Here is an 18261-nt window from a genome sequence, read left to right as displayed (position 1 = left end):
CAGAAAGAGAACCAATGGCTGCGTTTTGTTAGCAGAACACTTGCAGGATGCAACAGATCCACTAAAGAGACTGCCTATACTAGGCTTGTCCGTCCTCTTCCGGAGCAGTGCTGCGCAGTGTGCTATCCTTACTAGACAGGACAATGAAAAAGTTCAAAGAAGGACATCTGGTTTTGTGTAATCGCAAAACACGGGAGATAGTGTCATAGATATGATATGCGAGGTGCGGCGACAATCATTAAAACAAAGGCGTTTTCCATTGCGGCGAGTTCTTTTTGGGAAATTCAGTCACCAACTTTCTCCTCCGAATGTGAAGATATTTTGTTGAATACCACCTGTACAACAAACGCCTAAATTTTCCCCGCGAACTCTGATTTCTCCTATTTATCAAGACGATCGTTTCCTCCAAACGATTGTCTTGATAAGTAGGATAAATTAGAGTTCGCGGAGAAAATTTAGGTGTTTGTTTTTCCAGCGCGCTATTCGTGAATGGAACGGCCGAGAAATAGTGAGAAAGAAGTTCTATGAACCCTGTGCCATGTACTTAGGTGTGAACTGCAGACTAGTCATGCAGATGTAGACGTAGGCGTACTGGTCGAAATTTATTCCTCAAATATCAATCCAAAGTTGATCTGTAAAAAAGTGATAGGCAAATGCTCTCGAAAATATCTGTATCTGCTATGCAGCGTTCTACCGTTGCGGCTTTAATAGGTCTTGCGACTACCCCCCCCCCCCCCCCCCCCCCCCCGCCCCCGGGGATTGACCTCGGCGAGCTCGTCGCTGATTGGCAGCCGTTTTGTTCAAAAATGGTTCAAATGGCTCTGAGCACTATGGGACTTAACATCTATGGTCATCAGTCCCCTAGAACTTAGAACTACTTGAACCTAACTAACCTAAGGACATCACACAACACCCAGTCATCACGGCAGCCGTTTTGTGGCTGTAGCTTCACAACCGTGCATTTCCGACCTATGGCTACGCGCTACTGGGCAGTTTTTCTAGATTGGACGTCCTTAGCCTGCTACTCTACGACCTTGCTTCGATTAGGCGGTCTTGCCTGTCTTCTCTCATCTCTTGAAACCCAGCAATGAAATATCCTCCTCACCCTCTATTCGCCTGGCTACCTGTCCTGTTCATGTGTATTCCATATTCATTAGTTACAATTACATCGTCCATACCGATCTTTTCCCTGATTAATTTGTTTGTTCCCCTGTCTCTTCTAGTAAATCTCGACTCTCGACTTGAATCTTTTCATTGCACCCTGAAAAATCTACCATAGGCTAAACCAAGAGCTGTTGGTAAAAGCCGGCCTAGGTGGCCGTGCGGTTCTAGGCGCTGCAGTCCGGAACCGCAGGACTGTTACGGTCGCAGGTTCGAATCCTGCCTCGGGCATGGATGTGTGTGAAGTTCTTAGGTTAGTTAGGCTTTAGTAGTTCTAAGTTCTAGGGGACTGATGACCTAAGATGTTAAGTCCCATAGTGCTCAGAGCCATTTGAACCATTGTTGTTGATAAAAAGTTTGTGAAAATTAACGCAGAAAATTTCCCAAAATTTATGAATGTCAGGCAAAGTAGAAATCCGTACTAATTTCTCCTTTTGATAACTTCGAGCACAGCTTGCAACTGGCCCATTGTGCTACTTTCACTTATAAAGGCGGCTGATTCGATTTTATTATTGTTGTTATGATCTTCAGTTCGAAGACTAGTTTGACGCAGCACTCCACGCTATTCTGTCATGTGAAAACTTTTGCATCTCAGCATAATTATTGCCACCTATATCCATTTCATCCATCTGAATCTGCTCCTTTCGCCCCAAACTGACGATTCCTTGATGCTTCAGGATGAGTCCAGTTGTGACATAACTGTCTTTTTTCCCAATTCGGTTCAGTACCTCCTCATTAATGAATCGTCCTGTGCGTGTAATCCTCAACAATTTTCTATAGCAACACATTTGCAAAGCTTATCTCCTCTTTTTATCTGAACTGTTTACTGTGGATATTTAATTTCCTTACGAGACTACACTACAGACAAATGGATTAAGAAAGGACTTCCGATCATTTACATTTGTACTCAGTGTCAGCAGATTTCTATTTTTCATATACGCTTTTACCGTCTGCATTTTATACATCCTCCTCTCCACTGTCGAAATAGCTAAAGTCATCTGCACTTGTAGAGCCTCATTTTATAATTCAGTTCCCTCCGCATCACCTGTTTTAACTCGACTACATTCCACCATCCTTATTTTAATTTTGTTGATGTCCGTATTGTAACCGCTTTTCAAGACGCTATCGATTCCATTCAGCTACTCCTCCAAATACTTTTTCGCCTCTGAGACAATTGCAAGTCATCGGCAACCCTCAAAGCTTTATTTCTACTCAACTCGAATTTCCTTTCCAAATTTGTCCTTGATGACTTTCATAGCTTGCTCAACGTGCAGGACAAGGAAGGGCACTAAGTTAAAATTTTACAAAGTAATGTCTACCTCTGTCCTAATATATGAAAGCGAGTCTTGGACAAGAAAGACAAAAGAAGGTTACAGTCAATTGAAATGAAATTTTTGAGGAAAGCTAAAGGATGTACCCTCAGGGATCAAATAAAAACGATATTATAAGAGAAAAAGTTAATATGCACTCTAAGAGAGAAGAAAACGATACACCCCGAGGAAATTGTCCGAATAGGACGGAAATCGATAGACGTGATTTACACCTGAGACAAACAAATGATAACAATTTCAGAAAAATTGGATGATTTAGTCAAGAGGAAGGGCTTCACAAATTGAGCAAATCAGTAATGTGCTGGTCCTCCTCTGGCCCCTACGCAAGCAATTATTTGGCTTGGCATTGACTGACAGAGTTGTTCAATATCTTCCTGAAGGATATCAAGCCAAATTCTGTCCAACTGCCCGTTACATGGACAAAATCCCGAGCTAGTTAGAGGACCCTGCCCATAATGTTTGTAACTGCTCCTCTTAAGATATATTGGAAATGTTTATATATATATATATATATATATATATATATATATATATATATATATATATAGTCTTATGAGGAACATTACATAAAAAAAATCTGTCCTGCTGCACTGTATTCACGCCGAGTGCGATCAATGATAGCGACCAGTTCAAATAATTATGATCTCCCCGACGTGTACGAGCACAGCTATTCGTAGTTGCACACCAATGGCTATCCCTGTAGTCATACTAATTGTGGTTACAGTCCCTGTGTGGTAATAGTTTCTCCCCTAAAGTTTTCAGTTTCCGTAAGTTTAATAGTTCGAATCGGTACAATAACTTTCTAACGCGGCAAAGAATATTTATGCATGCTGCGCTCTGTTACTTGATCTATGTCGTTGCACAAATAAATATTTCATAAACACACAATGTTAATCGGTTGAAAGAAATTTCACTTTATGCTGGTTTATTCTGTACTATTCACGTCCTATCATTGTATTAAGGAAGTAACTTTTCTCTGAGCTGGGTGGAATTAGTTACGTTAAGTTTCAGTCAAAGAGTTTCTAACAAGATCCAGATTTCATTTGCTACTTTAACGAAACTTCAGTAATTTCTCACAATTTAATACCAATGTCCACTTCCTATGTCGGTGAATTGTTAACAGTCTATTACTTTGGGGCAAAGTTCAGTCTTCCCTGTATGATAATCAATTTAAGACAAGTTCGGATCTTTTCCTCTCTTGGCTTTACGTAATGATATACTCAAGGCTGCTGATCTACCTTCAAATGGTTCAAATGGCTCTGAGCACTATGGTACTTAACTTCTAAAGCCATCAGTCCCTCAGAACTTAGAACTACTTAAACCTAACTAACCTAAGGATATCACACACATCCATGCCCGAGGCAGGATTCGAACCTGCGACCGTAGCGGTCGCGCGGTTCCAGACTGTTGCACCTAGAATCGCTCGGCTACCTCGGCCGGCGCTGATCGACCTATTGCAAGTTTAATGACTCCTAGCAGATCGCAAAATTTCCGAAAATGCACAAAAACAGTCTCGTCGCGCCTATGTACAAGAACACACGTTGAGATACGACCTAATCCAGCAAGCGCTAGCAGCACATTAACAATGTATGATTTTTTTAAAATTCTGTATTACACAGTGTCTTCAAGGAGTACTCACAAGGAGTATTCTTTGAGTTCACTCGTTCTGTTCCGTGATTTATAAGTACACTACTTTGCGATCTACTATTATTTTAATTTGAAACTAATGGATTCTATTTCTTTTCTTTCCCTTTTCAAAACATTAAGTCACTTTATACTGAATTTCTTTTCTATATACTTGCTACTATTCAAGTGGTGCTATTTCAGTGGGACATGAAATTTGGATCTTGGCTCTTGGGACTCTTATTGGGCTCTGGGTACTATTTTATATTTTCAATTTTTCGTCCCAAGGAAGCGGCGTTACTTGTTCCATACGTCCTCAATTGGGAAGAGATCCGGCGACCTTGCTTGCCAAAGGAGGTTTTACACGAAGACAAGCAGTAGAAATGTGTGTGTGAAATCTTGTGGGACTTAACTGCTAAGGTCATCAGTCCCTAAGCTTACACACTACTTAATCTATATTATCCTGAGGACAAACACACACACCCATGCCCGAGGGAGGACACGAACCTCCGCCGGGACCAGCCGCACAGTCCATGACTGCAGCGCCTTAGACCGCAAGCAGTAGAAACTCTTGCGTGTGACGGCGGTCATTTTGTTGCCGAAATTTTAGCCCAGGATGGCTTGCAATGAGAGGTAACAAAATCGTCGACGTACTGATGTGCTGTGAGGGTGCGGAGGATGACATCCGAAGAAAAATTGCTCTGAGCACCATGCGACTTAACTTCTGAGGTCATCAGTCGCCTAGAACTTAGAACCTAACTAACCTAAGGACATCACACACATCCATGTCCGAGGCAGGATTCGAACCTGCGACCGCAGCGGTCGCTCGGTTCCAGACTGTAGCGCCTAGAACCGCACGGCCACTCCGGCCGGCAACATCCGAAGAGGTCCTAATATGAAAAGAAACGGCTCCCCAGACCATCACTCCTGGTTAACGGTTGTATGGAGGGTGACAGTGAGGCCGGTATCCCACCGTTGTTTGGGGCGCCTCCGTACACGTCCTCGGCCTGGAATCCCACTGACTGGAGAAGAACTGTCTTCAGTGACGAGTCCCGCTTCGAACCGAGCCCCGACAACCACCGAGGCGTGTCAGGAGACACTCCGAATAGTTCCAGCCTGACTGTCACCTGCCATACAGCCTGACAACCAAGAGTGCTGGTCTGGGGTGCCATTTCTTTTAACAGGATGACCCATTTGGTTGTCATCTGAGACATTATTACAGTACAGCGGCACGTCGACGATATTCTACGCTCCGTTTTGTTGCCGTTCATGGCAAGCCACCTTGGACTTACATTTCAACAAGATAATGCCCGCCTGCACACGGCAAGAGTTTCCACTGCTTCCCTTCATGTTTGCCAAACGCTACCACGGTCAATAAGATCACCGGATCTCTCTCAGTAGAGGAAGTATGGAATATGTGGGCAGGGCCCTCCAACTAGCTCAGGATTTTGGCGATCTAACGCGCCATCACACAGCATTTGGCACGATATCCCTCAGGACATCGAGCAACTCTGTCAATCAGTGCCAAGGCGAATAACCGTTTGCATAAGGGTGAGAGGTGGAACAACGCTTTATTGACTTGCTCAATTTGTGAAGCTCTTTCTCTTGAATAAATCACCCAATTTTTCTGAAACTTTAATCATTTGTTTGTCAGTACATGAACATCATATGTACCGATTTCCCCATCTCATTCGGATAATTCCTCCGCGGTGCGTCGTTTTTTTTTTGACTTAGAGAATATATTGTGTAAATATAGAGTAAGTATGCATAAAATGAAAGCAATATACCAACAGAATGGGGGAAGGCAGATCAGCTAAACAAGTAATTAGTTTTGAACCGAGAGTAAAGAAAGATGTAGATCAACCGAGGAACATGTGGCTTCAGTAAAGACAGAATATGCGGTAAATCTACCCCATGAAGGAAGAAGAAGACTGGATGTTCCGGTGTCGACTGCTGATGTAAGTTCTGTTTTGATTTCTCCATACTTGCATTTGAACTGAATTTATTGGCATATAGTTTATACCATAATGCCAGCTCATACTTACATAAAACATGTAGGTAATGTTAGAGTATTTGTTTGTTTGCACGCACACACATGTTGTAGACAGAACACCACATGATTACAGATACACCAACACTGTTTAGTCATTGAAAAAATCGAATGATGTAGAACACTTTTATGCAGTCCGTTGTCAGTGACATGTTGGTTTCAGATGTAGATATCTATGGCAACAGTGAATCTGCACGTCGCATGGAAAAGTCTATGATCCTGTGTTGCTAACCAAGCCTCACGAAGGTTAATTAATGCAGCATATTCTGTCAAATTCCTATTATTATTTACTTGATGCTGTCACCTACTTCTTTAATAGCTGCTGCATTCCACCTGAGATGTTCTTGTCATTTTCTTTCTTGTACCTTGAATATTTGCTATTTGCGTAAGTATTTTTTTTAAGTAATTGCCCTCTTCGTTTGTATAGCCTCCGTTTTCAAAGACGTTGAATCTGGTACTTAATTTAATATAGCTTAAATAAATTCTCGTACTTCACATTCAGTTATTTCGTTTCTAGCTTGTTATCGAATTTTGCCCTGCATCTTGCGAGATTATAGTCACTTGCTATTCGAAAATGTTTTGGCATCGTCACAATCTAAACAGTTTCTTTATTGTTTGGTAAACCTTAGCCAACTTCATTTTTGCACCTTTGTTCCTTACCAGATTTCTTTTGTTTTCTTTTTTCTGGTTGAAAAATGTGCTACGGAGGCATACGTAGTTCTTCTCGGCAAGTTCTACTAAAGTATGATCTCTGTCACTTTGGCATCGCGCTGTCTTTATTTTCAAAAAAATGGTTCAAATGGCTCTGAGCACTATGGGACTCAACATCTTAGGTCATAAGTCCCCTAGAACGTAGAACTACTTAAAACTAACTAACCTAAGGACTTCACACACGCCCATGCCCGAGGCAGGATTCGAACCTGCGACCGTAGCAGTCCCGCGGTTCCGGACTGCAGCGCCAGAACCGCTAGACCACCGCGACCGGCAGTCTTTATTTTCTCTTCTATGGCATCATAAAACGACACTAATGGATAACGTCCTCTCCTCGGGCAGCAAAAAAGATTTGTTACTAAGTAATAAAAATATTGTTTTTATTACTTGCACATAGGGTAGCCGGCCGATGTGGCCGAGCCGTCCTAGACGCTTCAGTCTGGAACCGCGAGACCGCTAAGGTCGCAGGTTCGAATCCTGCCTCGGGCATGGATGTGTGTGATGTCCTTAGGTTAGTTAGTTTTAAGTAGTTCTAAGTTCTAGGGGACTGATAACCTCAGATATTAAGTTCCATAGTGCTCAGAGCCATTTGCACATAGGGAACTTCACATGGACCAGATTGTGGCATCATTGTATTCAAAATTCCTTATTTCACACTGGTAATATTTTAAGACTCCTCTTATCTCGAATAACTTACCATTTTTTTGAGTCTTTGTATCCATGCACTTTGCATTCCAAAAATTGTCTGGTAATACAATGTCAAATGTGGTTTGTGTCACTTACAGGCAAGGGCGAGAGTATCTGGGACCACATGCTGCACGAACATCCGGAATATGGAAACAATGGAGATAATGGAGATGTGGCGTGCGACTCTTACCACAAATACAAGGAGGATGTACAAATGCTGAAAGCCATTAACGTGAGTGAATTAAAATGACGTTATGTGCTTTGTTTTGATGAGAAGGAAGAATCAGCGACAAGACGATTTGATTTTTCTTGACGAAAGGATACGACAGATCACACCCATTATCATTACAACAATCTGGCGATGTGGCACTGTGAAATCAGCTGATTTGTTTTTACTGTAGTAGTTGGAGATCCGTGGTCTAGGGGTGGCGTCTTTGACACATATCAAAACGTCCCTTGACACAGGTTCGAGCCGGACGGTCTGGCCGTGCGGTTCTAGGCGCTTCAGTCTGGAACTGCGTGACCGCCACGGTCGCAGGTTCGAATCCTACCTCGGGCATGGATGTGTGTGATGTCCTTAGGTTAGTTAGGTTTAAGTAGTTCTAAGTTCTAGGGGACTGATGATCACAGATGTTAAGTCCCATAGTGCTCAGAGTCATTTGAACCAAACACAGGTTCGAAACCCGCCACTGCTTACATTTTCATTAAAAATCAGCGTTAGTGGCCAAAGCACCCTCATTTTGATAACGGCTTTGTCAAAGAGGGCGGAGGAGCGGTAAGAGTTTTAGGGCACTCTCCAGTCCTTGGTTTGGAAAACTGCCCCCTAAAGGTGGAAGAATCAGCGATGAACAACGGCATGAGGATGCAGAAGACAACGGGAATCACTGCATTAAAGGCGCGTAACGAGCATCCGCAGGACATGTGGCCTGTAATGATGATCTCTCCATCAGCAAAAGATTCCGGAATAGTCACCCATTCTGATCTCCGGAAGGGGACTGCCAAGGGGGAGGTGACCATGAGAAAAAGATAGAATAACCAACGAAAGGACAACGTTCTACGAGTCGGGGCGCGGGAAGTCAGAAGTTTGAACGAGGTAGGAAGCTGAAAATCTGAAAAGGGAAATGCAAATGCTCAATCTAGATATAGTAGGGTTTAGTGAAGTGAAGTGGAAAGAAGACAAGGATTTCTGGTCAGATGAGTATGAGCTAATATCAACAGCAGCAGAAAATGGTATAACGGGTGTAGGATTCGTTATGAATAGAAAGGTAATGCAAAGAATGTGTTATAGTAAACAGTTCAGTGACAGGGTTGTTCTTGTCAGAATCAATAGCAAACCAACACCGACAACGATAGTTCAGGTATACATGCCGACGTCTCAAGATGAAGATAGAAAAGATAGAGAAAATATATGAGGATATTGAAAGGGTAATACAGTACAGGGAGATGAAAATCTAATAGTCATGGGGAACTGGGATGCGTTGTAGGGGAAGGAGCAGAAGAAAAGGTTACAGAAGAATGGGATGAGTAATGAGAGAGGAGAAAGACTAATTGAATTTGTAATAAATGTCAGCTAGTAATAACGAATACTCTGTAATAAATTTCAGCTAGTAATAGCGAATACTCTGTTCAAGAACGACAAGAGGAGGAGATATACTTGGAAAAGGCCAAAAGGCCGGGAGATACGAATAGATTTCAGTTAGATCACATCATGGTCAGACAGAGATTCCGAAAGCAGATACTGGATTGTAAGGCGTACCTAGGAGCAGATATCGACTCAGATCACAATGAAGTAGCAATGAAGAGTAGGCTGAAGTTGAAGAGATTATTCAGGAAGAATCAATAAGCAAAGATGTGGGATACAAAAGTTCTAAGGGATGGTGAAACACGCTTGAAGTTCTCTAAGACTATAGATACAGCAATAAAGAATAGCTCAGTAGGCAGGGTATTGAAGAGGAATGGACATGTCTAAAAAGGTCAATCATAGAAGCTGGAAAGAAAAACATAGGTACAAGAAAGTAAGTGCGAAGAAACCATGGTAACAGAAGAAATACTGCAACTGATCGATGAAAGAAGGAAGTTCAAAAATGTTCAGGGAAATTCAGGAATACAGAAATACAAGTCGCTGAGGAATGAAATAAATAGGAAATGCAAGGAAGCTAAGGCGAAATGTTTGCATGAAAAATGTGAAGATATCGAAAAATAAATGTTGGTAACATTGAGGGTGCAACGGGAATTCCACTGTTAAATGCAGAGAAGAGAGCGCCTAGGTGGAAAGAGTACATTGAAGGCCTCTATGAGGGGGAAGATTTGTCTGATGTGATAGAAGAAGAAACAGGAGACGATTTAGAAGAGATGGGGAATCCAGTATTGGAATTAGAATTTAAAAGAGCTTTGGTGGACTTAAAATCAAATAAGGCAGAAGTGATTGATAATATTTCATCAGAATTTCTAAAATCGTTGGGGGAATTGGCAACAAAAAGATTGTTCACGTTGGTGTGAGGCAATTCTGACGTTGCGGTTGATAATGGAAGTGAGACTAAAGAAAAATCAAGACACGTTTATAGGAGTTGTTAACCTGGAAAAAGCGTTCGACGATATAAAATGGTGCAAGACGTTCGAAATTCTGAGAAACATAGGGATAACCTATAGGGAGAAACGGGTCATACGCAATATGTACAAGAGCCTCGAGGGAATAACAAGAGTGGATCACCAAGAACGAAGTGCTCGTATTAAAAAGGGTGTAAGACAAGGATGTAGCCTTTCGCCCCTACTGTTCAATCTGTACATCGAAGAAGCAGGAAATAACAGAAATGTTCAGGAGTGCAACTAAAATTCAAGGTGAAAGGTGATCAAGGACCCGATTCGCTGATGATATTGATACCCTGAATGAAACTGAAGAAGAATTGCATGATATGTTGAACGGAATGAACAATGTAATGAGTACAGGATATGGGTTGTCAGTAAAACGAAGGAAGACGGAAGTAATGAGAAATAGGGTAAATGAGAACAGCGAGAAACTTAACATCCGGATTGATGTTCACGAAGGAGGTGGAGTCAAGAAATTATGCTTCCTAGGCAGCAAAATAACCAATGACGGACGGGGCAAGGAGGACATCAAAAGCAGACTGGCACTGGCAAAAAGGGCCGAGAGAAGTGTACTAGTGTCAAACGTAGCACTAAATTTGAGGAAGAAATTCGTGGGAATGTACGTCTGGAGCACAGCATTGTATGGTAGTGAAACATGACCTGTGGGAACACCAGAACAGAGGAGAATCGGAATATCTGAGATATGATGCTACAGACGAATGTTGAAAATAAACTGGTAAGGTAAGGAGTTCCTGCGCAGAATCGGCGAGGAAAGAAATATGTGGAAACACAGACAAGGAGAAAATACGGGATGACAGGCCATCTGTTAAGACATCAAGGAGTGACTTTCATGGTACTAGAGGGAGCTGTAGAGGGCATAAACTGTAGAGGAAGACAGAGATTGTAATACATCCAGCAAATAATTGAGGACGTAGGTTGCAAATGCTACGTTGAGATGCAGAGGTTGGCACAGGAGAGGAATATGTGGCAGGCTGCATCAAACCAGTCAGAAGGCTGATGACTCAAAAAAGATAAAAGATATTGTATCCATTAAATTTCGACGCGAGGACACACAAGTAATACAAAATAATCATTTTATTGTATGTATTGTATTGTATGTTAACCGGGGGCCCAGAAACGATGGAGAGGCTCCGTCCCCACCGCAGCCGCAGTGGTCCACAACCGCACGACGACTACTGCAGTCCACCCCTCCGCCACCCCACCCCTCTTTCAGGGTTATTGTGGGGTTCGGTCCCCGGTGAACCCCCCCCCCCTCCCCTCCAGGGAACGTCTCACACCAGACGAGTGTAACCCCTGTGTTTGTGTGGTAGAGTACGCGTACGTGGAGAATTTGTTTGGGCAGCAATCGTCGACATAGTGTAGCTGAGGCGGAGTAAGGGAAACCAAACAGCATTCGCCGAGGCAGATGGAAAACCGCCTAAAAACCATCCACAGACTGGCCGGCTCACTCGGACCTCGACACAAGTCGGCCGGGCAAAATCGTGCCGGGGACCAGGCCCTCCTCCCCAATCCGGAAAGCCGTGCTGGAAGGGCAAATAATCATAATTCGATATGAATCTTTTTAATGGACTTCACGGTGACCTTAACTATAAAAGTCACTTTATTTACAAGTCCCTTGATTGCCGTTTCAGTCTTTGGGACCATTTTCAAGCGGAAAAATTTCGCTCTTTATCTTATAGACTGAAATTAAAGACTGAATTACAAACTGAAGAATGTTAGGGCGACAATCAAGACCTAACAAATATTATGAAAAAGGATTAGTGTGTATTTAATCCATTCTACTGAAACGACGTCTTCTGCTAGATTGTGGATCAAAAATTTCTTCCTACACTAGCACTAGCTAGGCGTAATGGAAGTGAACAAAATAATTTTTTTCTAAGAACATTGTGATTATTTTCAAATAATTTACGCAACAAGTGATTTGTTCTTACACAGATTTTTATTGTAGTTATTTATTATTTTTAACATATATGAAACTACTATAGGAACTACATTTTAAGCCACCTTTTCTGTACAGTGACTCACAACAACATACGCCACCATTAATTAAGTTGATTTTATTTGTACTGAAGTTGAATTTGTATGTTTAAGAAAATGTGGTATTAATCGGTTTGAAGAACGGAATGTTTTATGTTATGACTGGGGTGTGATGTTTGTATACGTAATTTTTCCATAGCTGCGATTTTTTTCTCCCTCAGGCAGACGTGTACCGCTTTTCCATCTCCTGGTCTCGCATTCTGCCCACTGGAGACATCGACATCATCAATCAACCAGGCATCGACTACTACAACAACCTCATCAATGAGTTGCTGGACAACGGGATCCAGCCTGTGGTAAGAAAGGCGTCATCACATCAACTCCAGTCAGAAGGCGATAAATGTCTCACGCTTCTTGTTATTTACTGAAAATAGTCTAGATGAGACGAAGGTACAGCGTGAAATAAGTTTAGTCGCGGCATGTATCCTGCCTTATTTTAAATATTTGACGCACCTACTTGGGAAATGGACATGACGACTTAGTGCCAGGGGATGGCCTGAGGAAAGTACTGTGTACCAAAACGTTAGCCAGTAGGCAAAATACGAGGGTTATTCGGAAAGTAAGGAACATCGGTCGCGAAATGGAAACCACAGTGAAAATCCGATGACGTTTTGCACAGGTGTGTTGGGCAGTGTCTCTATTATGCCTGTCGATCCCATTACGTCGTTCTTTTTAGTTCTGAGCACACAGGAAGCACACTAAGATACCTAGAACAATAGTGTCTCCCGCAAAGTACGAGGGCCTGATGAGAAATTTCGCCTGAAGCTATGCAGCCAACATTACATAACTGTCGTGCGTTTTCTTCTTCAAAACAATTCTCAGCCGCATTCTGCAGCGACAATGAAGATGCTCCTGCATCGTTTTTAATTGGAAATGTGTGATTACCCACAATACAGCCCATAATTGTCTTCCTCTGAGTTTCATCTCTGCCGACAAGAACCGCTGGCTATGAAGACAACATTTTGGCACAGACAACGAGCTGTAGGCCAGTGTAGAAAATTGGCGGGAAGCACTGGAGGGGTGCCTTCTATAACGAGGGTATTGGAAAGTTGGTACAACGCTACAATTAACGTCTAAGTCGTATCGGCGAGTATGGAGATACGTAGCTGGATGCTGTGGCTAACTGTTGCAAATAAAACAATTTTCATTTTCACTGTGGTTTCCATTTCGCGACCTATCGTTCCTTACTTTCCGAATAGCCCTCATAAATACATTCCGACTATAGACTACAAAATATATTATTCTAAAACGAATATCGTGCAAGACTAATTTGGGACGCCTGTATCGAGAGGGCACGTAAAATTCCACTTTAAAAATAGTTTTGTTTGTAACTAGATACAAAACTATACTGTCTGTTGATACTGGGCTTCACATAAAAGACGTGATAAGCAGTATTTGTTTTGGCAGACTCCAGCTACACATTGCAAAAACGAAATTGCAAATATTTTTGGAAACACCAAAGAAAAAGCGACTGACAACCCACAGGAGAGACACCCAGTATACACGCTCTAAAACAAAAAAAAAAAAAAAAAGACTCACAACAAAGCAAAGGAATTATCCCAATCAGATGGAAATCAGGAGTTGGGATGCACATATACAGATAAAGAAACGTTTTCAATTGCAGAAAAATTGGGTTATTTATTCAAGAGAAAAAGCATGAAAAATTGAGCAGTTCCCAGTTCAATAAGGTGTTGGTGCCCCCCCCCCCCCCCTCCAGGACTGGAATTAGTGTACCCCAGCTGTAAGCATCTAGTGTAAGCCATGAAACAGTGCAAACGTTTTCAAATGTCTGCGAACCGTGTAATTGAGGCGGGACGTGAGGCCCAGGCTGGTATTCACCTAGTGGTATGCAAAAAACCGCCTAAAAACCACACAGCCGGGCTGACCGGCACACCGGCCCTCGTCGTTAATACGCTGGGCCGTTTCAAACCTGGGCCGGTGCGCCTACCCGAGTCCAGGAAGCAGTGCATTAGCGCCCTCGGCTAACCTGGCGGGTCCATCTGTGGCCCACATGCAAGCGATTATTTGGCTTGGAATTTATTGACAGAATTATTGGATGTCCTCGTGAGGGATATCGTGCCAAATTCTGTCCAACTCGCTCGTTAGATAGTCAAAATCCCGAGCTGGTGACGAGTTATGATGCGTTTGTGTTAACTTCTTACGATGGAGTTAACGACTGAGTCCTAACAAAAGACTTATACTCGACCACGAGGGAGAAACAGTGTTGCATTGCATAGGAGTACTCAATGAGCGAGCTGATGACGTTCAAGCAAATATACTGAAATATTTACCCATTTAGTTTTTGTTGCTTTCAATAAGAGCATGCCGCACTTCTAAACTCGACTTCTGAACCTTGCCTCTTGAATGCAAATGTCACGCGACGGTTTAGTTATCGCAGTTCATCATATGTGTCAGAATCGAGACTTGCTGAAAGCTGAAAATCATTCATGCCACAACGATTTTCTTGAAAGTAGCAAATTCTGTTCTGACGTCTTTGCACGAAAGCAGTCGCCCCATATACAATAAAAAGGACTAGAACTGCCACTGCAGTCTTCACCTCTCTACTAGACCGTCACTGCCGCTATTAAACCCAAAGCGAACAATATGTAACAAATGGTAACAAATGTTAGACTTTTTCCACTTACGTCTCTATTTTATAGAACTTACATAACGTTACACGTTCCAAGTAAGCGAAATTCAATACGAACCTGCAGGTCAGGTGAATAAGGGGTTATAAATACAAAATCAGATAGGGGTAATGCAGGAGTAGGTTTAATAATGAATAAAAAATAGGAGTGCGGGTAAGCTACTACAAACAGCATAGTGAACGCATTATTGTGGCCATGATAGACACGAAGCCCACACCTACTACAATAGTACAAGTTTATATGCCAGCTAGCTCTGCACATGATGAAGAAATTGATGAAATGTATGATGAGATAAAAGAAATTATTCAGGTAGTGAAGGGAGAGAAAATTTAATAGTCATGGGTGAGTGGAATTCGAGAGTAGGAAAAGGGAGATAAGGAAACATAGTGGGTGAATATGGATTGGGGGAGAGAAATGAAAGAGGAAGCCGTCTGGTAGAATTTTGCACAGAGCATAACTTAATCATAGCTAACACTTGGTTCAAGAATCATAAAAGAAGGTTGTATACATGGAAGAATCCTGGAAATACTAGAAGGTATCAGATAGATTATATAATGGTAAGACAGAGATGTAGGGACCAGGTTTTAAATTGTAAGACATTTCCAGGGGCAGATGTTGACTCTGACCACAATCTATTGGTTATGAACTGTACATTAAAACTGAAGAAACTGCCAAAAGGTAGGTTTTTAAGGAGATGAGATCTGGACAAACTGATTAAACCAGAAGTTGTACAGAGTTTCAGGGAGAGCATAAGGGAACAATTGTCACAAATGCGGGAAAGAAATACAGTATAAGAAGAATGGGTAGCTCTGAGGGATGAAGTAGTGAAGGCAGCAGAGGATAAAGTAGGTAAAAAGACGAGGACTAGTAGAAATCCTTGGGTAACAGAAGAAATATTGAATTTAATTGATGAAAGGAGAAAATATAAAAATGCAGTAAATGAAGCAGGAGAAAAGGAATACAAACGTCTCAAAAATGAGATCGACAGGCAGAGCAAAATGGCTAAGCATGGATGGCTAGAGGACAAATGTAAGGATGTAGAAGCTTATCTCACTAGGGGTAATATAGATACTGCCTACAGGAAAATTAGAGAGACATTTGGAGAAAAGAGAACCACTTGTATGAATATCAAGAGCTCAGATGGAAACCCAGTTCTAAGCAAAGAAGGGGAAGCAGAAAGGTGGAAGGCGTATATAGAGTGTCTATACAAGGGCAATGTACTTGAGGACAATATTATGGAAATGGAAGAGGATGTAGATGAAGGTGAAATGGGAGATACGATACTGCGTGAAGAGTTTGACAGAGCACTGAAAGACCTGAGTCGAAACAAGGCCCCGGGAGTAGACAACATTCCATTAGAACTACTGAGGGCCTTGGGGGAGCCAGTCCTGACAAAACTCTGCCATCTGGTGAGCAAGATGTATGAGACAGGCGAAAAACCCTCAAACTTCAAGAAGAATATAATAATTCCAATCCCAAAGAAAGCAGGTGTTGACAGATGTGAAAATTACCGAACAATCAGTTTAATAACAGCTGCAAAATACTGACACGAAATCTTTACAGACGAATGGAAAAACTAGTAGAAGCCGACCTCGGGGAAGATCAGTTTGGATTCCGTAGAAATGTTGGAACACGTGAGGCAATACTGACCTTACGACTTACCTTAGAAGAATGATTAAGGAAAGGCAAACCTACGTTTCTAGCATTTGTAGACTTAGAGAAAGCTTTTGACAATGTTGACTGGAATACTCTCTTTCAAATTATAAAGGTGGCATGGGTAAAATACAGGGAGCGAAAGGCTATTTACAATTTGTACAGAAAGCAGATATAAGAGTCGAGGGACATGAAAGGGAAGCAGTGGTTGGGAAGGGAGTGAGACAGGGTTGTAACCTCTCCCCGATGCTATTCAATCTGTATATTGAGCAAGCAGTAAAGGAAACAAAAGAAATGTTCGGAGTAGGTATTAAAATCCATGGAGAAGAAACAAAAACTTTGAGGTTCGCCGATGACATTGTAATTCTGTCAGAGACAGCAAAGGACTTGGAAGAGCAGTTGAATGGAATGGACAGTGTCTTGAAAGCAGGATATAAGATGAATATCAACAAAAGCAAAACGTGGATAATGGAATGTAGTCGAATTAAGTCGGGAGACGCTGAGGGAATTAGATTAGGAAATGAGACACTTAAAGTAGTAAAGGAGTTTTGCTATTTGGGGAGCAAAATAACTTATGATGGTCGAAGTAGAGAGGATATAAAACGTAGACTGGCAATGGAAAGAAAAGCGTTTCTGAAGAAGATAAATTTGTTAACATCGAGTATAGATTTAAGTGTCAGGAAGTCATTTCTGAAAGTATTTGTATGGAGTGTAGCCATGTATGGAAGTGAAACGTGGACGATAAATAGTTTGGACAAGAAGAGAATAGAAGCTTTAGAAATGTGGTGCTACAGATGAATGCTGAATATTAGATGGGTAGACCACATAACTAATGAGGAAGTATTGAATAGAATTGGGGGAAGAGGAGTTTGTGGCACAACTTGACAAGAAGAAGAGACCGGTTGGTAGGACATGTTCTGAGGCATCAAGGTATGAAACGTCCCCTTAGAACAAATTATACAAGACTGTGCTTAAACTGACACACAATGTTTTTAGCGCAACGCAATCTGACTATCAAAGATCCCTGCAAAAGAATGGCCCTGAGTAACTTTAACCTATACCTTTCAGAAATCACTTACCTCACAAAAATCTTCGTTACTCGAACTACTGCAATACAGCGAGCGCCACTACTGCCAGCTAAATAAAAGATTCAAACTACAGAAGGCACTAACTACTGATAGGGATAGTTAGCAAATGAATGATATTAATAGAGAACAAACAATGTATTTACCTTAATATCATCAAAAGTCATAATATATGTAATTTCAAAACTCCGCCATTTCCTTCCACACATCCACCACTGCTGGCGGCTCACCTCTAACTGCGCAACGCTACGCGCTGTTCACATCCAGCTGCCGCTGCCCAACACTACAATGGCATACAACAATGCAAACTAGCCACAGACTGCACACAGCACAGCCAGTGATTTTCATACAGAGCGCTACGTGGCATTGCCAATAAGAAAACATAAACAGCCTACTTACAAAGGGATCACAAATTTAGCATTGGAGGGCAGTGTGGAGGGTAAAAATCTTAGAGGGAGACCAAGATATGAATGAACTAAGGAGATTCAGAAGGATGTAGGTTGCAGTAAGTACTGGGAGATGCAGCTTGCACAGGATAGAGTAGCATGGAGAGCTGCATCAAACCAGTCTCAGGACTGAAGACCACAACAACAACACCTGCAAGATACATACCAGGACTTCAAACAAGACAATGACAGTTGACGAGCCGGCCGGAGTGGCCGAGCGGT

The 18261-nt window shown here is 42.0% G+C and overlaps 1 protein-coding gene across 1 annotated transcript in view; it reads left to right on the top strand.

Annotated features, from left to right (window-relative positions):
* Positions 1-18261, top strand: part of LOC126094571 (myrosinase 1-like) — an 84447-nt gene that overhangs the window by 20226 nt on the left and 45960 nt on the right. The window contains exons 2-3 of the mRNA XM_049909037.1: positions 7662-7795; positions 12369-12503. Of these exons, the coding sequence (XP_049764994.1) occupies positions 7662-7795; positions 12369-12503 (269 nt within the window). The remainder of the gene's footprint in view (positions 1-7661; positions 7796-12368; positions 12504-18261) is intronic.

The sequence above is a fragment of the Schistocerca cancellata genome, chromosome 8 (genome assembly GCF_023864275.1).
Source record: "Schistocerca cancellata isolate TAMUIC-IGC-003103 chromosome 8, iqSchCanc2.1, whole genome shotgun sequence".
Taxonomy (NCBI): domain Eukaryota; kingdom Metazoa; phylum Arthropoda; class Insecta; order Orthoptera; family Acrididae; genus Schistocerca; species Schistocerca cancellata.
This window is presented reverse-complemented; position numbering and strand designations above follow the sequence as displayed.